The sequence below is a fragment of the Podarcis tiliguerta genome, assembly GCF_965153285.1.
Source record: "Podarcis tiliguerta genome assembly, chromosome: 3".
NCBI lineage: Eukaryota > Metazoa > Chordata > Lepidosauria > Squamata > Lacertidae > Podarcis > Podarcis tiliguerta.
This window is the reverse complement of record NC_139536.1, coordinates 45690122-45714826: the sequence shown is the minus strand read 5'-3', so window position 1 is coordinate 45714826 and position 24705 is coordinate 45690122. Positions and strand designations below refer to the sequence as shown.

The 24705-nt window shown below is 39.6% G+C and overlaps 1 protein-coding gene across 4 annotated transcripts in view; it reads left to right on the top strand.

Annotated features, from left to right (window-relative positions):
• Positions 1-23373, top strand: part of MAP3K21 (mitogen-activated protein kinase kinase kinase 21) — a 31411-nt gene extending 8038 nt beyond the window's left edge. The window contains exons 2-12 of one of the 4 annotated variants that reach the window (XR_014509650.1): positions 6849-7029; positions 8067-8215; positions 9614-9789; positions 10468-10708; positions 11496-11618; positions 14605-14721; positions 15216-15366; positions 17030-17124; positions 18108-18866; positions 19927-22439; positions 22560-23373. Coding sequence is in view for 2 of the 4 variants with exons in the window: in XM_083433890.1 (XP_083290016.1) it covers positions 6849-7029; positions 8067-8215; positions 9614-9789; positions 10468-10708; positions 11496-11618; positions 14605-14721; positions 15216-15366; positions 17030-17124; positions 18108-18866; positions 19927-20312 (2378 nt within the window). In the remaining 2 variants the exon portion in view is untranslated. Of the gene's footprint in view, positions 1-6848; positions 7030-8066; positions 8216-9613; positions 9790-10467; positions 10709-11495; positions 11619-14604; positions 14722-15215; positions 15367-17029; positions 17125-18107; positions 18867-19926 lie in introns of all 4 variants that reach the window. The other 3 variants (XR_014509649.1, XM_083433890.1, XM_083433891.1) reach the window with 3 other exon arrangements.
• The last annotated feature ends 1332 nt before the right edge of the window (positions 23374-24705 follow it).

Genomic DNA, 24705 nt, shown 5'->3' with positions numbered 1-24705 from the left:
TGCATGCAAGGGCTTTTAGATGGTACCACCTTCACATGGAGTGTTGCCATAGGGACTGGCTCTTTTCAGTGCTTATTTGTGGGCAAGTAACATCTTAACGAGGCCCTCAAACTTTTGCCTTTCAGGGCAAAAGTTGATTTTTTAAGAGGCGTAGCCATATTAGTCTTTTGCAGCAAAAACTACTGCGAGCCTTGTGGAACCTTGAAAGAGTAACAAATCTGTTATGACATAAGCTTTTGTGGACTAGATCTTGTCTACAAAAGCTTATGCCATAACAAATTTGTTAGTCTTTAAAGTGTCACAAGACTCTTTGTCACTTTGTTTATGCACATAAAACAAATACGCACATGCAAATGCAGAATGGTGCTGCAGTGATAATATGGGGCCACAGAGGCAGTGGCCTGGAGGGTAGAAAAGATTCAACTTGCCAAAACATACCTTGCTGTTGAGTGTGTCCCTTGGAGCAGGATGCAAGGCCCTATGAATTATTTCTGGTATGTAGAATTTTTCATATGCAGGAGGTGCATAGAGCTGATGTTACAGTTCTGTTTCACGTTATTAGTATCTTAATAAGTTCGTCAGCTTTTGAATGACTGTATTACTGTAAAATTTAAAAAATCTTACTGTTTGAAACACGCATGGAAAGAACTGTTGCTCTCAGCTTCGAGAGTAAGAAAATACACCTTTTAAACAAAATGCAGTACCTTTTGGGGGCCCTTTTGTGGAGACGTTATCTATAACACGTGATTAAGGAAATGAGCATGTATACAGAATTCTGTTTCCCCCACTAATGGGGGGCATTTTTGTGCCAATGAGCTAATTATTTTAATATGGCTCAACCAATAACTTCTTTGTTTATCATCTGTCCATCTTTCTGTAGAAAATTAAAGTTCTTCTGTTACTAATCTTGAATTCAGAGTTGCTTGTAAGGTAACAAAGTTCTAATATAAGATGCCAGACCTCTGCTGGTTATACCTGGTTTGGTAAATAAAAGTGTGGGGACTATATTTGGAGCCGTATCGAAGGCCCCATGCATTTTAAAAAAACTAATATTAAAAACTTGTAACCCAGGGGCAGCCAATGTGGTGCTTTCCAGATGTTGTTGAACCCCAACTCCCATCAGTCTCCCTGACCATGGTTAATGGTCAGATAATGAGAATTGTATTCCAACAATATCTGGAGGCACCACATTGCTTACTCCTGCAATAACCTATCCAGCTACTTCCTGATGAGTGGTAGGGTTGTGCTATATCTGAATTTTAATTCATACTGTACCATCTCACATATTTCTGCCAAAGATGCCCATTTGACGGGATGGTCTGGAAGGTGGCTGAATAGAGAAAAGCCTTGAAACCTTTAATAGCTTGAAGAAGCCAGGCAGAAAGTGTGGGCTGAAGGACATGGGAGACTTAAGTAAATGCAGATGAGTTTGGCAGAGGAGGCCAAAATATGCATGTATCAGCCAGGAGGGACGGGGAGGACACAAGATTTTCAGTTCATTGCAGGAATTTGATGGATGTGCAAGTACAAAAGGACTGCATCTTTGGTAGTGTGAAATAATTCTGCAAGTTGAGAAAGTTTCTCCCACCATTGTGAGGCTCAAGTTTTTCACAGGAGCACAACTTCATTTGCTGATCTTTGAAATAAAATATGTACTTCATTTTAGCAAGGAGCTTTTCCTCCCCCTGTTTCATAAATGACTCAGATGTCCATTGAGAAACTAGCTTAGAATTCTAAAATGAAAACCCCAAATCAGTTACTCACTTCAAAGTTTATTGCCAAGGGGCTCTTTCTCTACCTAATGCTGCAGCTTCAGACCCAGACATGCCAGTGTTGGCAGAACAACTCTGCTTTGTTCTTTTCAGTGCTAATGAAATGTTTACTTTTGCAGGTGTGCTTTTAACTCAAGCCTGATAAGCCAGCCAGCTTTCTCCTTGCTTCCTCCAAAGCACTGCAGCAGCAGCAGCAATGTCTTGTGTCCTGTAGGTTGTTACTCAAGAAATGAAACAATTTTGAAACCTGTATTTTGTGTAAAGTTATTGTCAGAATGTTAATTCTCCTAGCTGCATAATGCTGTTCTTTAACTCATATTTTCAACAATTATTATCTACAAAGGCAAGAATAGCAAGGACGTGTTTCATCTAAAGTGATTGAAAACACAGAATTTGGGGGTTGGATTCAGAGCAAATTAAATCTCTATTGGGTTTTGTGGACTTAATGGGACTTGAGCTTTCCATGTAGATTTCAGTGTGTTCTAAGCATCACTAACTTGGTCTGGATCCACGCCTTTCCTATAGAGCACAAAGTTTAATCATGGGCAGTTCTTCTAGATAAGATACAAAAGGTCATGAACATTGAGCAAGTGGCTTCTTAAAATGATAGGAACACCTGTGGAAAACCCTTCCATCAGATGTCAAGGAAATAAAGAACTACACAACTTTTAGAAGACATCTGAAGGCAGCCCTGTGTCAATAAGTTTTAAATGTTTAACATTTTCTTATGTTTTTTATGTGTTGTAAGCTGCTCGGAGTGGCTGGGGAAACCCAGCCAGATGGGCGGGCTAGAAAAAATAAGATATTATTATTATTATTATTATTATTATTATTATTACAGCAATAGCTTGTGTTGTTGGTCATGAGGGCTGCCATAATAAAATCTACAAAAAGAGACATGGGCTGGAATACATCTTTGTGATATGGTGAATGTCCACACTCACTAATGCCTCCCCCTTCCCCATCCCAGTACATTCCACCACCTGTTTTCCCATTGTATGTTATGGGCAAGGGGGAGAATTGGAGGGGGAAGGGAGATGGAGGGGGAATTGCATTTAAAACAACAACAACCCAAGCAATAAGAAATGGATATTGAGATGGGGTGCTCTTTAATCTGTGAGTGTTGGCACTTAGCAAACTGAAATGAACACAAGCAAGGCAGAGAGAGACAGAGAGAATGTGTGAGAGAGTCCAGGAACAGAGTGACCCATGAAATCCTGTGATCATCCACCAAGTTCAACAGCTGTACCTCCATTGCTGATTATGATTTGTTGGTTTAAAGCTGCATCAAGATCCAGTAGGCTTGATAGATACAGGTATGGCCATGTTAATATCCCACAAGCAGCTATCAAACTTGATGGTGGGTTATCCCGCAGAGCGTAGTGAAATCTGACACTTCTTTGGATTGGTGTGGCCCATTGTAACTTGTCTGCCAAGCTGAAGGGAACATGGAAGGGCAGAGATTTGTGATTTGATAAAGCAATGCCCTAAATTTACCAATGGTATCATCTTGTTCCTTGCTCCCCGCACAATAAACGGACCACCTTGAGCCAAATTAGTGCAGATGATCAAGGCATATGTTGCTACAGGGTAGCACAGGCTTCCTCAACCTTGGCCCTCCAGATGTTTTGAGACTACAATTCCCAGCATCCCTGACCACTGGTCCTGCTAGCTAGGGATCATGGGAGTTGTAAGCCAAAAACATCTGGAGGGCTGAGGCTGGGGAAGCCTGGGGTAGTATGTAACCTTGCATTTTGTACTTGCATACTGCATTTACAGCATTAGCTTTCTTTTGCCAATCAGTAATTGTGCTATTGCATAATTACCATGAAACACTTTGCTGACTTGCCAATAATGGGTGGCTCGCTAGGAGAAATCTGAACGCCTTTCCCCCAGTTTATTGTCACACTTTCAACCCAACATTACAGCCCGATTTCAAAGGGCTTTGGGTTCATTATGTCCTCCCTGCGACTCATCACAAAACTTTCTGTACTCTCAAACTTCAGGGGATCACACTTTTACTATGTGCTTGGCTGTAGTGTTGTTACGCATTGTAGAGTTTTTCTTACAGCCAGATTTCATGTACTTTCATCCCAAGTGTTTTAAGGCATGTATGCTGCTGCTGCTCTTTCCTTAAGCGTAAGCCCCTGTAATAATCAAGAGGTAGAATTTATAGAACATGTAATTTCTATGCTGGAGTTTTGCAACATATGGTTGATTGGCCCTTTGTTGACCAAACTGCCCGGCAGATCAGTTCAGTTTTATGTTAAATATCCAATGGAAGTTACAAATCCAAAGGTATCACTTGCAGTGACTAAATTTCTATCAGTGAGAAGAATTCACCACCTGAGACTGAACAGGCCGTCTTAGCAAGGACTCACTTGATATTATAGTAGTTTTATATGCCTATAAAGTGACACAGAACAATCTGTTTTGCTCTGAGATTCTTGTGTGCCGTATACTTTTTATTTTTGGTTTATTGACTGTAGCATATTGATGGATTGATGTGCTTGCTGAGTGGTGTCTTGTTTCTTCCCCAAATTCATGTAGTTTTATAGCCTCTGCTGTGGTTTCTTCCCTAAGGGAAGTGATGTTTGCACTCAAAGGACCCACGGAGTGGTAGCACGCTCCACCAGGAATGGGAGAGATTTAAATGGAAAAGAGCGACTTACATGTAGCTCCTCTACTACAATCATCCTTGGTTTGTTACAGATAATATTATAACTTATTGTGTGTATTTAGATATAAGAATTTTTTATAATGACATTAGATATTGATTTTAGTGTAGTGCTTAAAAATGTTAACCTTAATTTTAAACTTTTCTTATAATGGCTAATATATGTCCTTGTGAGTTGTGAACGGTGTTATACTATGTGTGATTTGTACGAGTCCGCTGTTTTATTTGATTTGTTTTGTTCTCTGTGTTGTGTTCCAATATGGGCGTAAAGCCAAATAAACATATGATGATGATGTGTGTATATTGGATTGGTCTATGTTTTAAAATGTTATGGCTATTAATCCAAAGGAGTAGGTTTTTAAATGGCTCTGTGCACCCAAATTTTAAATAGGAATTGGTAAATAAGTGGCACGCATACACAAAATCCACTTTAGTAATTGGGCTTGATGCTATAGAGGTGCGTTCTAAAATATGTTAATGTTATGGACATAGTGCTAGTCCTGAAAGCACACTTTCCTCCTGAGTTCTCTTAGCGTCAAAGTAAATGTTTGCAAAGTGTAGCCTTTAGGATTGGGCTCAATCTGAAGTCGGAATGGCAAATATTGACATTGTGATTTTAGTGATCAAGTTCTACAAATTGTTTTCGTTTTGGTGGAGCATTTTGCATGCAGAGTCCCTCACCTGAATCATATAGCATGTGTATTAAAGTAACTTCCAGATTCTGCATCTGCTATTTGTGAACTTCAGTCACGTATGGTTGAGTGCACAGAATAAGCCCAAGGTTGCAAAGGTCACTTGTTTTGATATGAAGCTAATGAGGGGCAAATATCTGTAGAAGTCCAAAAGGGATGGCCTAGCGCAGGTTGCTAAGCAACAGACCACAAGAATTTGTTCAGTCACGAGGCACTGGCGCCTATTTAGTTTGTTTGTGTCAAGTGCTCTGCCACCCAATTTGGCAAACGGGAGGGAGGGGGAAAATTATACAAAGTATATGTAGTGACTGCAATTCTTCATCCTGCTTATGGGAAATAGTTCTTCCCTGCTGCCCCCTCTTTCCCATTAAAATGAAACCTGGCCATATGCCAGTTATTACCTTTCCAAGTCAGTTTGTGTTTGGTTTCGGTCAGATTGACTGACATGGAATTTGTGGAATTTTGCTTTGCCTGTGTAGAATGCAAAACAATAGGCCTTTCATTAAAGTACAAAGGGCAGCAAGTTCATATCACTACGTTTACCACATTTTCCTGCTTCTAATTATTTCTGTCATGGGCACTCAGTTTCAATATAATTTTATTCAGTACTTCACTTGTGCCTCAAGGCACACTGTTATGGATCAGTGACAGAGTCTTCTTCTTTTAAATAAATGCATACGTGAATAGTAAAATATTAAACATTCTCCACAGTTGCAAGGGTTAGAGGTCACCTCGCCTTTTGCTTGAACGCATTCCACAGCCTTAGATAGTTTTAACTGGTTACCTGTTAATGGTGCTTTGCAATTTATATGGCCAGGAAAAGAACTTAATCGCAATTCATTATCTGTACACTGGACTTTGAACCATGTCTGTCTCAAGTGCTTAAACATAGTTCCTGCTGTTGGCAACGATAGTGTGAACTGGATATGAGAAATTTCAGCGTCGTAGTTCTAGTTTAGCTGCCTCTGTGATTCACTAGTTGTGTATGTGTGAGGGTTCTGACATAAATCTTCTCCTGCTGCAATCCATCAATCACTAGGTTAAACTGTGAGGAGAACTAGCTCCAAAATTGGAAATTGAATCTGCACTATTTAGTGTATTTGGACACTACACTAAACTGCAGTTTAGTAGGATATACAGTGAGCTTCTGATTGATGTGACCCTCTGCCTCCTTCCCAATCCTCCAGAATGCTGCAGGATGAGTTTGCCCGCTTTTGCTTCTGGCTTCCATTAACCTCAGTTTGTCATATCATCTGAACTGACAAACTGTAGTTACTGTTAATTAGCCATTGAAACTAGTTACTCAGGAGAAGGGAAGAAGCACACAAGTCTAAGATTCCGGGCTGCTTATTCACATTATGCTAAACTATGGTTTGATGTGACGTCTGAACTCTCTTAATTGTAGGTTCTTCGACATTCCACACCTTATGTTAGCAAATCATTGTTTAAAGCATATGCATCTACTCAAACCATCAGTTGGGGGGTGGGACAGACACCGCTTTAATCCTTGATGAATTGCACTCTGAACCTCCTACTATGAGCTAAATCCACGTTGTCCTAGTTTTATTTATTAAATAAAAATTTTAGCATTAATTTCTAAAAAGGGAAACACTTGGCTCCATATTGCCTGCAGACAGATTATGCTTGCATTTCCAGATGGGTCAAGTTCATATTAATGATGATCTATACATTCCCCCCCTTTTTCAGTTCTGTTGCTTGAGAAGATAGAGAATGATGATATTCATAACAAAACACTGAAGATTACAGACTTTGGCTTGGCTAGAGAGTGGCATAGAACAACTAAAATGAGTGCTGCGGGAACCTATGCATGGATGGCACCTGAAGTTATCAAATCATCCATGTTTTCTAAAGGAAGTGATATCTGGAGGTAATTATGTTTTCAATATTCTCTTTATTTGTTTTTTAAAATAACTTTTGTACAGCTGGATGAAATTTGAAGCAACCTAAAGTTGTGTGGTTGTTCCTGGTGTGGTGCCTGGGTAAATGCTGTAAGTGAGGAGCGCCACCGAGGCGTACAAAACTTGCAAGGTCCTGGCTCCTAAACCTCACCCAGTCACTCTGGCACTCTGCTGATTCTAGGCTTCCCTTCATGGTTCTCACTATACTTCTCGATATATTGGTTCTCACTATAATGCATTCTAGAGAGCAGGAGGAATCTCTTTATACTCCTATGTGCATTTTTTAACACCTGAAAGATGAGGTCAGATATACAAGGAGAGGAATTCAACTTTGCACTAAGGCAATTGTTCTGTCTGGCAAAGCATTTTTGCTTGCCAGGCAGAACCGCCACCACCACCCCACTCATCCCTTCATGCATAAAACAGTTTCATAGAATCGTAGTGTTGGAAGGGACTCTGAGGATCACCTACTCCAGCTCCCTGCAATGCAGGAATATGCAGCTTGGATCGAACCTGCAACCTGGATGTTATCAGCTCCACACTCTTAACCAACTGAGCTATCCAGGTTTCATTTACAGTATAATTAAAACAAGGCAGGTGAAAACCCACAACCACCAGAGCAACAATAAAATAGCAGCAGCAACGAGATCAGGCATCCATCTTAAACACTTCAAGGAATTATTCGGTTCATTCTTCCTTTTTTTGTGGACCGCAAGGTGAAGGCTTTATAGAAACAAATATGATGAAACCACTTTCAGATATGCAGAATACTTATTTATGTAGCTGGATTTTCATTTGCTTCCAAGTAACATGCCTGTGGCCATAAGGCATTTCATTTAGCTGCAACCATGTGTTGGAAGGATGTAGAGCATGGCAATGGCATATCCTTTGTTGCGGTGTGTTTGGATGCTTTCCTTCTTTCTAGACGGGTTGATGACCTTTTAAGTTTTTGTTTTGCCCTTCATTAAGCCATGTATTTAACTGTCAAATAAACATTTATTTATAGTTATGGCGTATTGCTGTGGGAACTCCTTACGGGAGAAGTTCCATACCGAGGCATTGATGGTCTTGCTGTGGCTTACGGTGTTGCTGTCAATAAGCTTACTTTGCCCATTCCATCTACATGTCCCGAACCATTTGCTAAACTAATGAAAGGTACTTGTGCTGCTTATTAAAAAGGGGGGAGGGTTGCTCTGAGATAACTCGCATGTTGCCTATAATATGTGTACATTTTTTTTAGTTTTAGCATTTCATTTAGAAATGTCATCACTTACATTAAGGTATAGAAAACACCAGCTTCCCATTTCATTTTAGTCCAGTACTAAAAACGTGGTTTTTTTTTAACGCGTTCAGCAGTGGAACGTAATTTCATTTTAAAGGCGGCATTCATCTTTGAAAGTGCTTTCTTGCTCATTTATTCATTAAGTTATATTCTTCCCTTCCTCCAAAGAAGCTCAGAATAGCAGCGTAGCCTCACCACAGTCTGTGACGTAGCTCAGGTTGAGACCTTGTGGCTTAGAATCATAGAACTGTAGAGTTGGAAGGAGCCGTGAGGATCATCTAGTAGTCCAAACCTCTGCGATGCAGGAATATTCAGCTCTCCCGTACGGAGATCAAACCTTCAGCATTGGTGTTCTCAGCACTGAGCTCCAGCCAACTGAGCTACTTGCTTAAAGTCTGCAAGTCAGTGCAGTTAATGCTCAAAGTTAATGAAAAGTTACATCGGAAGCAGTTTATTTTGTTGGTGTAGCATGATTTTCTCGATGCAGGATGTTTGCGGATCTACAGATTGAATAATTCATATGGGGGAAGTGAAGGAATCCTTATTTTTAAAAGCTCTTGTGTGCCATCCTTCCATATTTTGAGCCTGGATTAATCTATAGGACATGGGTCTGTGCCTTCGGGTCACCATTGCAAAAAGAAGATTGTGTGAGACCCGGGCGAAAATGCGCATGGTGAATTATTTGTGGTCTCACTTTTTCAAAGTGAAAGGACCGTAAGTTATTTAACAGGTCATGCCTAAAATAATCTGTGCATGCATCCAAGTCACGTGCTACCTTTTATACATAGCTCTGGACAGTCTGAGGAAATTGCCTCATTTAATGCAATCTCAAGCAAACCCTATTCTAAGAAGAAAGTGCTCTATTAATTGTTTTGAGTTTTGTTTAGAAACAGTATATAAATGTTTCAAAAGAAATGCTAAAAAATAATAATTGAATTCTTAAAAGCTGCCAAGTTACAGGGAACCAGGAAGAGGGCCTTCTCGGAAGTGGCACCCGCCCTGTAGAACGCCCTCCCACCAGATGTCAAAGAGAAAAACAACTACCAGACTTTTAGAAGACATCTGAAGGCAGCCCTGTTTAGGGAAGCTTTTAATATTTAATAGACTATTGTATTTTACTATTCTGTTGGAAGCCGCCCAGAGTGGCTGGGGAAACCCAGCCAGATGGGCGGGGTATAAATAAATTGTTGTTGTTGTTGTTGTTGTTGTTGTTGTTGTTGTGTCAGATTTTGTTCCCTGTTCTTCTAACTGATGCAATTGATGAATTTTAGTGTGCTGGGCTCAGGATCCCCATATCCGACCGCCCTTTACCTTGATTCTTGAGCAGCTTACTGCCATTGAGGGGGCTGTTTTGACTGAGATGCCTCAAGAATCTTTCCATTCCATGCAAGATGACTGGAAACTGGAAATTCAACAGATATTTGATGAACTGAGGACCAAGGAAAAAGTGAGTGAATTGGATCTTTCCCCCTCTTAATTCTTGGTACTCTTTAACTCTTTTAAATTGCTCTTTTATCCTTGCGGGGTGGTGTATAGTCAGAACACATTGGGCTTAATGGCAGGTGGGATTGCCAAAGTCACCCCACTTTTTATTTTTATTTTTTTGCCATGTGCGTAAAGCTGAACACACACAAGTTGCAGGCTTACTATATACAAATGTATATGTAATTGTTTAAAAGTTGGGTGACTAATCATATATAAAAAACAAAGCCTTCATTGGGTGAGCAACTAATTGTGAAGAAAAGAAGCTTCTGTATAATTTGAAACCTTGCCTTTTCCTATATATATACACAAACACACACACACACACACACACACACACACTACACTGGGCTAACTATTCTTTTGTTACAAATATTAATGGGAAACTTCCTAATCTGCCATCCATGTTGACTTTCATAGTCTATATTAAAAGTTTTTATGCATAAAATGTAGGGGAGCCCTTGGGGCACTGGCATGCCTACTAGATCTTAGTTATCTTAGTTATCCTTGGTGTGGAAAGAGGGAGATTTCACCCTATCTCCCTCTTGTTTGAAAAGTTGTCAGGTAAAATACTTACGGATTTTTTTCCCATCACATGGCAGAAGACTTGTGTCCTAACTAGTATTTCTATAACTCTTGTTAGGAGCTGAAGTCACGAGAAGAAGAATTGACAAGAGCTGCTCTCCATCAGAAGTCACAAGAAGAGTTGTTGAAGCGGCGTGAGCAGCAGTTAGCAGAACGGGAGATCGATGTACTGGAGCGAGAACTCAATATTTTGATATTCCAGTTAAACCAAGACAAGCCCAATGTGAAGAAGAGAAAGGGAAAGTTCAAAAAAAGCAGATTAAAGCTTAAAGATGGTCACAGAATCAGTCTGCCTTCAGGTTCGATTTTCCTCATCTATGCATTTATTTAGGATGGCTACTGCATTTGCAGATTTCAAATACTGGGCTGAAAGTTTCAGAGGTTGCTATTGAAAGGTTAGATACAATACTGATATCATATTATTCATTTCAGTGTGACAAATGTGCAACATTTTTAAGATATTGAGGCATTAGCACAGACCTCCCTTGTGTTTGATTTAGAATTTTGTTCTACCAGCCAATTAAACTTCCTGAATTGGGAAACAAAATATACTGGGGAATGTTGCTTTGAAGTAGAATTCTGGTAGGGAATTCCCCTGTTGATAACATATTATATCTTTGTTCACGCCAAAGTATTTATTACTGGTGTGTCAAGGGTTTGTGAAAGAGCAGCAAACATGGATTCCTTCCTCTGCCCAGTAGCTGCGGCTGCTGTTCTTCCTGTACCTGTTTACCAGGGAGTAAGAACCACTGGATTCAAAGAGTCTTAGTAGGATTGTGTTGCATGTTACCTTCAGAGTTGTCTCTCTGGCACTTAGTGACAATTAAATATGAGCCAACATGAAAGCAGTGCACCACTGCTGTGTCGAAGCTAGGTTGTGATTATGCTGTAAAAATACTGCACCAAGTTCTTTAGAGGTAGGCAAAATTGCAGGTACAACGAATAATCAATTTTGTGTTTATACTAAGGGTTTTTTTTAAAAAAAAAATGCCTGTAACTATTGTTATATGTAGAGAAGCAGCATGCTAGTTTGAATTTGGGTTTTTATTTTCTCATACAAATACATTCTTCTCCTATTTATAATAGATTTTCAACACAAGATAACAGTGCAAGCCTCCCCGAACCTGGATAAGCGAAGAAGTTTAAACAGTAACAGCTCTAGTCCACCAAGTAGCCCCCTAATAATTCCCCGTCTTCGAGCTATACAATGTAAGTCTAAATCAGGTATTGCCCCCCTCCCTCTAATCTTGATTTTCTTAATGTAGAATGCCTGAACTCTAACTCTCCTGATCTTGCAGTACATTTTAATACAGCCTAAGTCTGAAATCCTATACACACTTAGCCGGCAGTAAGCCCTATTGAATTCAGTGGGATTTACTTCCAACCAAACATGTATAGGAGTATACTGTAAAGTATTGTTAGCCAGTACAAGGTGAAGGTGAAGATATGATAGTTTAAAACAATGGACAGAAAATTCTCAAATTCAAAAAAGATTTTGTTATTAGTTTCAGAGTTATTGCACACTGTGATTAGCATTAACAATGGTAATGAGATAGTGACTTAAACTTTAACTATGTCGGAGGCTTCATTTGGGCATTCCACCAAACTATGGTTTCTGGTAACAATAGTTTACAGCCACAAACCATGATTTGAGCTTCTGATCCAAACTGGTTTAGAACTGCTTTTTTGCTTCCCTTTCCCACCTGCTCAGCATTCCTTTCTCAAGGTGCTGTGGCATTTGGAGGTAGTGTGATGCCCACAATTGTGGCTGGTCAGTTCAGAAAACCTGAAGACTTCAGCACCTTGGATTGCAAACTAGCTATCAGCTTCTGATTCTGGTTTCCTAGCATCTTACAAACCATGGTTTGTCAATTTGGGCTCTGCAATTAAACACAAATAGCTTCTGGTTGTTGCTTGGTGTTTGAATTGTGCCCAAGACTGGACTTGTAGAATTTTAAATAATGTTATTCTCATATATATTGAGAAAAGAAATATGAATATAGGTGGGCAGTTTGCTGGAATGCATCTTGAGATTTTAAGTAGAGTTACTGTTTGTCTGCCTGCCTCTGTGCACGCATGAAGGGACTTTTACATTCAGCTTAGTTCCAAGTGTTTTCCCCTTTCACACAGCCTAACACTGGTTAATTATTCAGTGTCTTCTGTTTGAGGGTAATAAATTATCACTCCTGTTTCCCAGAAATGAAAGGGGCTATTGTCTGTCTGTCGTTCAACCTGGATGTCTTGTAAACAAAAGATTATTTTCTTCTCTTTGAACAGCATTTTCTTAATCCTTTGTTCCCATTATCTTCTGTTCTTTCAGACTTGATAGATAAAGCTGAAGGGGAGTTCTTACAGACATTTAACTTGTGTACTTATTTGGTTGAAGCTGAAACTGTTTTCTTATTCTGTGGTACATTTTCTCCCTTCACCTAATTTTGGGCTGCACTGCAGTGGCATAATGGAAGGAATGGGAGCCCCTTCAATACAGTTTAGAAACAGAGGTCTAGTCACCTTTGTCTGGAAATGAAATTCCAAGGCCTATCACATCAGGTTTTTAATGAAAATAATCAAAAGGGCTATAAAACGCAAATCCTTCCTCATGCAGGTTTTATTTTTAACTGTTGGTAATGCTTGTAATCAGGCTTTATTGATTTGATTTTGTAAAGGTCATTACCAACTTGGATGTTTTCTGAAGTAGGAGAGGCTATATCTCTAAATTTGGTTTCTTTAGACAATTATGCATTGGAACTATATGTTGAATATTCATTAGACTGTGAACCCAGTCTTGAATATTTTTGAGAGACTCCTTGAATTGGGCAGATTTTGTAAACGAGTTTGTAGTTCTTCAACTGAACAAGTAAGTCTGCAAGCTTCCCACCACCACCATAATACTTCTCAAGAACATAAAATGTTAGAATATTAGAATTGCCTGGGATCTATGGAACTGAGAAGAAAAGAACATATGCTGGCTGTACAGTTATGGAGTCTGTAGTGTGCAAGCCCTTGAGGGGGCCACATGCACATTAGGCCAAATCCTGCATAGAGGTTGTTCCAAGGGGTCTTGGGATATGTATACAGGAGATATTTTTTAATTTTTCTAATGCAGTCACATCCTGTAGAAATGGATCTTTGTATCCCAGTAATTGGATCCCTGTGATTGTAATCTGAACAAAGAGCGTTAAAAACCCACAAAAAGTTCCAGTGTAACTTTACCAATTTTGTTTTCCTCATACATGTATGCCACCTAAATATATTGTACATCATCCAATGAGCTGGATCTTGGAATGACAAGTAAGAGAAAGCTTGCAGAAGAGGATTTGCCTTGTCCTTCCTTTGCACTGCAACTTCTTGAAATTCAGAATAGTGCGTTGTGATGGGACATTCATAGGATTGGATAGGTACTGTTATCCAATTTGGGGTGACAGCCCATTCCAGAAGATCTCTCACCCTCCCAGAGTGACTTTTAGTCAGGCAGAGGACCGACTGTGGATAGAAAGGGGTGCAGAAGTATCGTTCTGCAAGGTTTCTTCCACTTAGAGTCCAGCCCAATATGTTTAGGAAAAATTAGGGAAGGTATAATGAGAATATTTGGGGGGTGTGTGTTAAAATTCTCTCAACCGTATACGGCCAAGCTACTAGCTACATTCCATCTAAACATGCTTCATTCACATCCATTCCTGTTTCTGTGTTGTATAATAGTATTGTATGGCACAGCAACACTTCATTTAGTAAATAATTATTATTTTCCCTGTTGTTAGTTATCTGGGCAATGTACAAAATAGCTCTTGTCAGTGTGGCTGCCCAATCCTCTTTGCTGTATCAGTGCAACATCGTGGCCAGGTTGTAACACTGGATTAGATGAAACATGATGACTATAGTGTTGTGTCGTGTCTGAACTGGAAAGCTGCCACAACACAATACATATTGCACTATTTCAGCAGCTGTTATATCCAGTCCTAAAGATTTGATGGTGGTGGTGCTGTCAACCATAGGATTTGACTGCTTAAAAATGGATCACAAAGTAATCAGCTGTGAGCACTTACCTCTCATCTCCATGAGCTGGAAAAGCTATTCCTAGGATGAATGGAAGGCCTCTGTACTTTGGGATGCCTGGTTAAGATTATGGTATTTGCTTAATACCAAGCTGAAGTGCAACTTGGTATTTTCATCTCTATTCCCTTAATTGTTTCTTCAGTGATTTCCAAAACTGACCCAAATACAGCTAATGGGCAAAGAAACAGTATATATGTGTACCATCAAGATGTAGATATCACAAGCGAATATGAACTTCCCAGTGGGGTTAAGAAAAAAGGCAAGACCACATTAAATCATAAAAGGTGTTGGTTAAATTAATTTCTAAGCTAAATTTGTATGCACTGATAGCCTGAGCACTTACTTGGATATCCATTCCAGAGATTGTGTTTCAAATGAATGCAAATGCATTAACTGTATATTATGACTTTGCCCTATTAAATTATATCACAAAAGGCATTATTTTACATGTATATCCGATACAAGTGCTCAGTAACTATAGCTTGCCAAGATGTATAAAGAAAAATCAAAAGCATGAAAAGAAATCAGATATTTTCTGTTGATTGGCTTAGTTTCTTTTCTTACCTCCTACCTTCATATATGAAATAACTCTTTGCCTGCTTGAATTTGATTTTATCTTAGCTGTCCTTTAATGGGGGGGGGGGGTGATCTCTTTTACAGTAGCATAATGTGAATGCTAAAGCATCGGGTATTTTCGGATATGCACTGCCATACTGCTTGGAATTGCTCTTGAGATCTTTCCTCTTTCTGCAGTGACCTCGGATGAGAGCAACAAAACGTGGGGAAGGAGCACAGTTTGTCATCAGGAAGAATTTGAAGATGTCAAGCGAGGCTTCAAAAAGAAAGGGTGCACATGGGGGCCAAGCTCAGTTCAAGCAAAAGAGCGTACGGATTGTAAAGAGAGGTATGGCTGCTATGTGGCATGAGGAATGCAATACAAAGGTGGTGTTTCTGTGGTTGTTTTTGTTTTGAGAAGCTTATATCCTGTCCTTTACCTGGAAGGCTCAGGGCTGTTTAGAATAAAATGAATGCAACAGCACCTTAATAAAAACCGTATGCATATGTAAAATTATATATACATTTGAATCTGTTTGATCTGTAATCTTGACTTTTGCCCATCATGGCTAGTTGGGGATTGCCTGGGGAGGGAACTGTATTAGGGGCCTTGAAGGAAGTAGCGGTATAATGATTCTTGAAGAAGCCCACACTGGACACTGAAGTGTTCAAAACACACACACACACACACACACACACACACTCCTTCTGTGTACTGTACACAGAGTAATCTGGGAGTACTGAAGCTGTTTTGTTTAAATTATGCATACTTAATGCTGACTCTGGTTCCAGATTGGACAACACAGGAAGCTGTGGTTGATTAAAACAGGAGTGAAATCTTCTGAACAAAAGGGCAGAGAGAGCACTCAGGCCTGAAGCTTGTTCTGGCTCATTCCTTCTTGTGCACAGCACACAAAACCATGGGTTGGTGTGAAATCAGAGTGGGAAATCAGAGTCAACAAGTGCAACTGAATTGAATGAGGCTTGCAAAACCATACTTATTTTCCATCTTATAGTGGCTAAACCTGTGTGGGCTTATTCCTGATGCAGGTCCAGTTAGGATGCATCTGTCTATGCCTAATTGAACAGCTGTAATCAGTGCTTTTTCGGGGGGGGGGGATGCAAGGGTACACATACCCCCTAAACATTTTGAGAATCTAAGTTTGGCCTCATTCAATATGAGTAGGAAAATGAGAGTACCCCTAAATATTTTTTAAAGAAAAAAAGCACTGGCTGTAATGAATAAGAGTGAGAAATTCTGGCAGCAAAATTCAAACACTGTGAGGAGGGCAAAGGGCAGAGACAATCTCTTACTTGAAAACATCCTAGGTTTTCAACTTAATGCAAACATGGATTACTGGAGTTTTAAGGCACACAATTTGAGGCATGCCAGGGGTTAAACATTTGGAGATGCCTTGCTCAGATTTATTCTGAAAAAAGTGCACTCACTTCGTTGCTTGAAGAAAATGTTGAGAACCATCAATTATACAAAAGTCCTGTGGCTTAGCTACAAACTACTGACTCTGGGTCTCGAAAATGAATAGGCTTTATCTCTTAATGCAGTGCAGGAAAATGAATAGTTTCAAACTCCTGATTAACATTGTAACATTTGTATCAGAGATGTGGGTTTTCCAGAAAACCTTGAATTGGAAGATTTTCCACTGTCCTAAATCACTGAAGATTTGATTCAACGAGTTTATAGGACTTTATTAAAAAAAAAAGTCATGCTCCATTTGTATACTGTAGGAATGTCCTGAAATTTTGTTTTCAGTCGCCAAAAGTAGTTGAACTGAAATGTTCCAATGCAGGAAAAGGGTGGGTGGGATTAAATAAAGTCCAAATCATTTGTTTCAAGCAAGCCAACTTTTAACTGCTGCATAAGAACTGCAACAATAGCCAGATCATGTTCTGTTGTTTAGCAGAAAACCTGTCCCGTTAAGGCTTTTTGTTTACTTAGCTATCTGTTTATCAAGAGTGGTTTTCTTCATACTAAAGATTTTCTCTTGTTTCAGAATAAGACCCCTCTCAGATGGCAGTAGTCCTTGGCCAACACTTTTGATGAAGAATCAGAAAGGTGTTCCTTTAGCGTCTTTGTTCATAGACCAAGGTGAGTGTGCATGCTATATATACTGATATATTATAACTATATATGGAAATACTGCTTTTGTTTTTCAGGATCTTGTGGGCATCAGCACTCAGAATTAAACATGGAGTCCATAAGAGTAGTTAAAAACCCTAAAATAGAAATATTCTAAATGAGATTTAAGGTGGAACCATGTTCAGAGACAAAACCATGTTCACACATCATGATAAGCCAGACTTTCTGGCTTCTTGTGGCTTGCTGAGAACAGACAACAAACCACGGCTTTAAGGTGGCTTGCAACTGTGGCTTGTTAGAGAGAAGCAAGCCACAGCTTCTGATTTGGATTTAAAGCACAGGGGAGAAGTAATGATGGAGCAATTGGACAGTGTGCATCAATAACCTGCTCATTTTCAGTAAGCCATACTAAGTCAGAAAGCCTAGCTTGCCATGATGCGCAAATGTGACCAATGTCCAGTCATTACCATGTGATGTAGCCAACAGCAAATCATGATCTAGGTAGTCTTGTCATGAACCTGAAAGTCTTTAAATGGAGAAGCTTGGGGTTTCACATGGGGTTTCACATGCAGAACATGAGCTCCACCACTGAGCAGAATTTCAACTTTATTTGTCTTATTTACTACCCCAGAGACATTCATGAACACAGGAGAAATAGCAAAATAGATGGTATGACCATACAGCCAGCAACTACATTCTTAAAAACCACTAAAACCAAAGAAATTTGCCATCTAGCTTTTCAGAAGGGCAGTTTATCTGGGTGGTCAAGTTGAAAAGCAATTGCTTTATTGTTTACTTGTGTGTGATTAAGGTTTCCACTTAAGCAAGCCATGTGATACATGATAGCTTCTCCTCTTATTCTTTTTGGTGTTCGAATGCACTTCACAACTCTGCAGAGATATTACAGCTGCTAAGCTTTTTTTAAAGTACATACTGGTAGTGAAGAAAAGAATGTTATACTTGAATGTGAACAACTTAATGTCTCTATACAGAGCAGAGGCTTTCCTCTGAAGGTCTGGATACTAAGCGACCAAAGCAATTAAAATTGCCAAATCAGGCCTACATCGATCTACCTCTTTGGAAGGATGACCAGGGATTTAATTCTGCAGAACAGGAGAGCTCCGAAGAAAGAAATTCAGCAAGTTCTGCAAATAGCACTCCACAAATGACCCCTACAAACAGCCTCAGCAGAACATTTCAGAAAAAGAAAACTGACACAGTGCTTTATGGGTGCGGGGTCCTCCTTGCATCAGTAGCACTGGGCGTGGATATTAGGGAGCTGAACAGATTTCAGGCTCCTGAAGAAGTACTGCCCAAGGAGGAAAAGAAAAGGCGTGATGGAATATTTCAGCGAGCTTCCAAGTTTCACAGAAGTGCAAGCCCTGTAAGGCTGCAGGCCAAGAAGGAGGAAACGCACATCCCTTCACTATGTCCACCTGCAAGTACTGTGAACCTTTTCTCTCTTTCTTCTGCTTCCACTAAATGCCTCCTTCAGTCTGACAGTGAAGATACAATTACGAGCACGCTGTCCTTTAACAGAGATGCACCCATTAGACACTTTTTGTCTGAAAGTCCTGCGAGTAAAAGAGAACAAATGGCCAAAGCTGATCCTGCTGCTGATTCTAATGTGCCATCTCCCCGTCTTCCTTTGAGGGAAGAATCTCAATTCATATCCAATGCCTCTTCCTCAAAAGCAAGAGTTTTGGGTCACAGACGAACCGTGTCAGATGGAAACCCATGCCATTCCATAAGTGAGTAGCAAAATCAATCAATCAATCTGTAATTTGTTTTGTTTTCTTTACTGGGATGAAGAAAGTACTCTGACATGATGATGACTATTATTATCGTTATTTATAATTTCTATATTGCCCTTCATCCACGGATCGCAAGACACTTTACAATATAAAAACACAAAAATCTATGCCATAGTAACAAACAAAAGCAATAACCTTACCCCACACAATTTAAAAGGCCATAGATTGTTTAATTAGCAAAAAGCCTGGGTGAAGAGGAATGTTTTTGCTTGGCATCTAAAGATATGTAACACACGCACCTAGTTAGCCTCCCTGGGTAGAACATTAAATAGATTTGATGTAATCTATTACACAGCTGCCTTACTTTTCAATTTGCTAAAAACATTAGCTAATTTCTAATATATATATTAAGAGGAAGCTAAGTTGACCCATTGATGTGCATAATAACTGGCTGTTATGTGCATTCACTAGGCTTCACGGAGAATGTGCATATAATCCTTCCATGAAGAAGGAATTGTGCATATTTTCCAGTCAATATATATAATCCCCAACAGGCCTTGGAAAATGTATACTTTTATACATTCTCTGGCCATTATGCATAATTTCCACCAGGCTTTGGGGAATGTATATATTTTGAGGCAGCGGGCCAAAAGCAGCCCAGAGAGCACAGACTGCACACTTCTGAACAAGAAATAATAATAATAGGACATGGTTTTTGGATATTATGCAAAGTGACTAGAGAATGTGCATATGGCTGAGTGAAGGTACAAAATATTCCACAGTGCCTGCTGGATATTATGCATGGTGGCTGGAGAATGTGCAAAATTCAGCAGAGATGTGCACATTCCCCGTCTTTGAAGGTTGCCTGATCAAAATACATGTCAATGTCATCATGGAAGGATTCTCCATTCTTCATTGGGCCTGATGAATGTGCACAATGGCCGGTTATTGTGCACATTAACTGCTCGTCTCAAGTCCCCCTTAGCATATACACTGTATATGCACTGTCCTAGGGTTGTTTTAAATTTGTCCTTGTTGCCTTTTCCCTCCGCTCTAGGTAATGGAATTGCTAATGGGGCTCCGGAGAGTGTGCACTGCCCATCTCTCCAGCAAAGAAGCAATCCTTCACCTGTAAAGCAAGGAATTGTCAACATTATACCAAGACCTCGACCCTCTTCTCTAAGAAGTCGGCTAGATCCTTGGCAGGCTATTCCACAACGTCGGAAGTCAAGCCCTTTCGAGTCTGACGGTTCAGAGCGTGATAGAGGTTCAACGGTTAACTCACTGACAGACACTGATGAGAGAACTAAATCCCATATGCCATCTTTGCTGGATATTGATGTAGAAGGTCAAAACAGTGACTCTACAGTGCCTCTGTGTAGGCTGAAGAGTAAAGCATGCCGGCCATCAATATATGAACTGGAGAGAGAATTCTTGTCTTAAGTGCCTTGATTTTTTTCCTGTGCCCTTTCTAAAGATACATTTTCTGTGCATGACAACTTTATGCTGCTTTCCTCCTAATCTTTTTGACCAATAGTGCTGGTATTACACCAGGCAGAAAAACATTAAATATAGAAAGAATATACAGTGGAAGGGTTGCTCTGCAACACCCGTACATGATATGAGTGTTTAATAGCAGTATTCTGAATGAATATGTGTGTGGGATTCATTTAATTCCTCACAATTTTAATTTGCCTTTACCTAGTTGCAGAACAGCAGGCCCTTTTTACCTTTGGCTTTTTCTCATTAAAAACTTGATCTGCTATATCCTAAAGTCCAGTTGCAGCCAATGGAAGTCTGCAGGCAAAAGAAAAGTAGGATTTTACACATTTTGATTACTTGTAATCAAACATGGAATTGTTCAGAAGTATGCAGCTTTTCAATTCCCAATTGAAACGTAGTTTAATTAGGCAATCTCCCAAAGGCAGTAACTGTTAAAAATAAGAACTTTTAAGAACTTTCGCAAGGAAACCCATCATATAATGGTAATGATACACTGCAGTGTAGATATACATGTGTATGGTTTCCTTTTTTAAAATAAATAAGGTAAATATTAATATTAACGTGATCACAATTTCCAAAATCAATGGTACTTCTGAGTAAGGTTATGGGAAACAAATGGAAAAGACAGGCACTTTTAAACTGATTTTTTTCCTGTTGTTCACTGTGCTTAATCTCTTGTAGAACTGAAAATGCTGTTAGAGAATCTTAATTACTGAAAAAGTTCCAGTGAAACACATGTTTTGCTTTACTGTGCCAATCATAATTTTCTTAAATTCCTTTATGGTCTTTTAAAGTCTAATGTCTTATAGTTCTGGATTCTTATTCAGCATACACTACAGTATGTGAAACAGAATACAGTAAGAATTTCACAGTAACAATTACCTATTGAGAAAGATGCATTTCAAACTGTGTGAGCAATTTAAACGAAATCCTGTTTTGGCCAGTTATAACATTATAGTATTCATGTTAAATAAATTCTTGAAGGTATTTTAAGATATTGAGGCATTATTAAAATGTAAAATGGATAGGTTTTCTGAAATTGATTCTTCTAAATTAGAAGTTGTTCAGAAGTGGTGCCCTTTTGGTAGATTTGCATATGAAGCAGAAATGAAATTGCCTTTTAATGGAGCATCGTTAGTATTTTTACCTGTGTGTCTTCCTGTCTTAAGGACTTTGTCTGCAATGCCAAGGACCCCAGTGCATGAGTAGGAAGCCCTTTTTCTCACCTGTGTGCGCATGTGCTAGTCTTTGCTTTCCTTCCGTAGCTTTTGCACCACTTTGAGTCCCACTTCAGAAGGTCTTCTGACATTTAAGAGCATCGTGGGTGGGGAGTGCCAAGAGATCCCAGTGTAAACGGGGAACACAATACACAACCCTTTGGATTCTACCCTTTATTTCAATAATTAAGCGTAAGGTTTGACTGTGCATTGTGAATTTTGAGACAATGGAACCCACCACTGAAACTGCAGTCCTCAAATCCAAAGCCATAGATGGCATTCCATATTCAGCTAAGGTTCCGTAGCAAAAGGACATGTTAATTCTGAAGGACATGAACTGCAATTGTACGTTGTATTTTGCTGACACGTTAAAGGTTTTCCGTTTTAATTTGTTCAGAGTGGTGAACAATCTCCTTGGGGCAGGGGGAGACTAAAAAGAAGAAATTACAAGTGTTTCTTTGGACTTAAAGTATTATGTCTGCTCAAAAATTTTAAGACACATTGCCTGCTAGTTGTAAGTTGTGTGGTCTTTGTCTACTAGATAGTAATTAAGTTATTTTATTTGTTTATTGATTATTGTTTCTCTTCAAAGCATTTTATATTTCTGTCAGTTTCTTCTTTTGAAAACACCTTAGGTGCTGCATAGTACTTTTAAAATGTTGCCCCTTTGTATTGGGTAGAGCAGGGGACAAGAACAATCTGGCCAGTGGGCCAGATTCTACTCATCCCACCCTGCCAGCCAAATTTGACAGATGGGTAGGGCCACTCACCTGCCAAGCACCTGGTGTCACAGTGATGTCAGTGAGATCGTGGTTTGAAGTCCCAACAATCTGCTGACACTCGGAGCCCTGTGCTACATTTTGAATCTTGACAATCAGCCGATCAGTGGGACTTCAAAGCATAGAGCAGGACTCTTTGCGAGCCACTTGCAAAGTGTGGGGGGGGGGGACTTTGAAATCCCAACAATCAGCTGCTTGTCAGGCTTCAAAGTGCTTGCAAAGAACCCTGCACTATGCTTTGAGGTACTGTTGATCATCACCACTTCACAAGCTCAGTACAGTTCTGAAGCACTGTGCATGGGGCTTCTGACAATCAGCTGACTGGTGGCACCCCATAAGCCCCTTTTGGATCAGACCAGCTGCCTTTTACCTGTCCATACCTGACATCATATATGAACCTATTTCATAGAATCACGGAATTGTAGAGTCGGAAAGGACCTTGAGGATCCTCTAGCCTGACCCCCTGCGATGTAGGAATATGCAGGTGTCCCATACAGGGATAGAACCTGTAACCTGTGGTTTTCTCAGCACCACATTCTAACAAACTGAATTACCCAGTGTTATGTGATTAGCAGGTGGGCATGGCTTAGCCAAATGGCCTGGAAAGCCAAATGGGAAGGCCTGGTATACCTAATTAGGCCTGAGGGTTGAAGGTTCACTACATCTGGTGTACAGTTCAGTTGAGATTTTGTGCTTTATCATTTAAAACTTACACTGATTTTGTTCTTTCATATAAAAGAACTCAGGTGTATAAGAAAATCTGGGAAAGCCTTGCATGTAGTTAGTGCGTATATTTGAAGTTCATGATAAACCCCTAGAGATCCGGAGACACTTTTTTCTGGAATGAGAGACTAGTTTTGGATTGTGCAGTAATACGCCGTGGAGTTTGTTTCTCTTTGCCTTCTTTATGGCTATCTCAGGTTTCACAATCAAATGCCTTGTAAATGTTTGTTTAAATCCATTTTTAAAAAATTCGTTTTCGCAATTAAAGTTAAATGGATGCTCTGTGAAGTCCCATTTATTTCGGTGAGAGGAAGATAAGTGCCTGCTTAGCACATTCATTTAAAATCATTGCATTGCATCCAGAGAAGATTGTTCTGGCCTCTGCTCATGCAACAATGATACACACCTAGTACAGCCTCCACAAAAAGCCTGCACACCTCCTCCCCCCCCCCATCAAAAAAAACCCCAAACCCACTTCTGGGACAGGTCCTGGAAGTCTAGAGCAGGATGGAGTATGTGGAGGAATTGGAAGGAGCTGCCTTCTGATTGCAGGAGTGTTGTTTTTCGCCCACTCATACAAATCGTCTGCCAGAGCCGCTGTATTTGAGGTACATTCTATTTTGGCTGGATTGTGGGTTCTGATTTCTTCATAAAACAGTATTGCCAAAAAGATGTGTGCCTGCCTGCCCAAATACCTGTCTAGAAGTTATGCTAAACAACAGTGGTAAAATGTAGAGCAATACTTTCAGGTAAATGTTAGGGAGTGCTTTGCATTGAATAAACTGCCACAAAAATGAACTGTCCACAATAAAAAGATTTCTTTTGTTTGAAAAGTTTAAATCCTCATGTTTAAATCCTCATGTTTAAATCCTCATGTCAATTGCATAATGTTTTCCTATCCAATTGTCTCCTGTCCCTTTGAACTGCATTAGAACCACTTCCTCCTAATATAAAAGGCAAATATTACCAGTAAAGTTAATTGAGTTAATTAATAGGGTTAGATTCCATCCCATTTCAGTTTTGATCAATATTTTCTTCTTCTTTTTTTTGTAGATTTTTTTCAAAGGATGAAAGGATGCACAAAAATACCCTGTTTAAATTGCACATTAAAAAAAATTTTTTTGCATAAAATCTGCATTTTTAATGCATTCATAAAATTGTCTCAAAAATGTGCATTTTTAAACGTAATATTCATGTTTTCGTGCGCCGAAACGGTGTAGTGAAATCTAGGCCTACTGAATAATCTGGGAGTTGCATTCCAATTTCATTCCAATTTGCAAACAAGATTGGGAGCCTCAAATCCAATTGGTCTACGCCCAAAAGCATTCCAAGCATTCTTCCTTTATCCCTAACAATATCTAAAGGACATAATTAATTAATTAATTTCTATAGGGTCCTTCATCTGAAGATCACAGGGTGGTCTAAGGATATCTAAGGAGCCACCTCACTCAATATATCCCTGGTAACCGTGCTCCTCAACTAGGCCACTGCAGACAGCACTTCAATGCCACAGGCTGTTGTCGAAACAGGCTTTTAGTGTTGCAGTTCCAACTCCCTGGAATGAATTACATGCCAAAATCATGACAGCCACCTCATGCTGGGATGTTTGAGAAG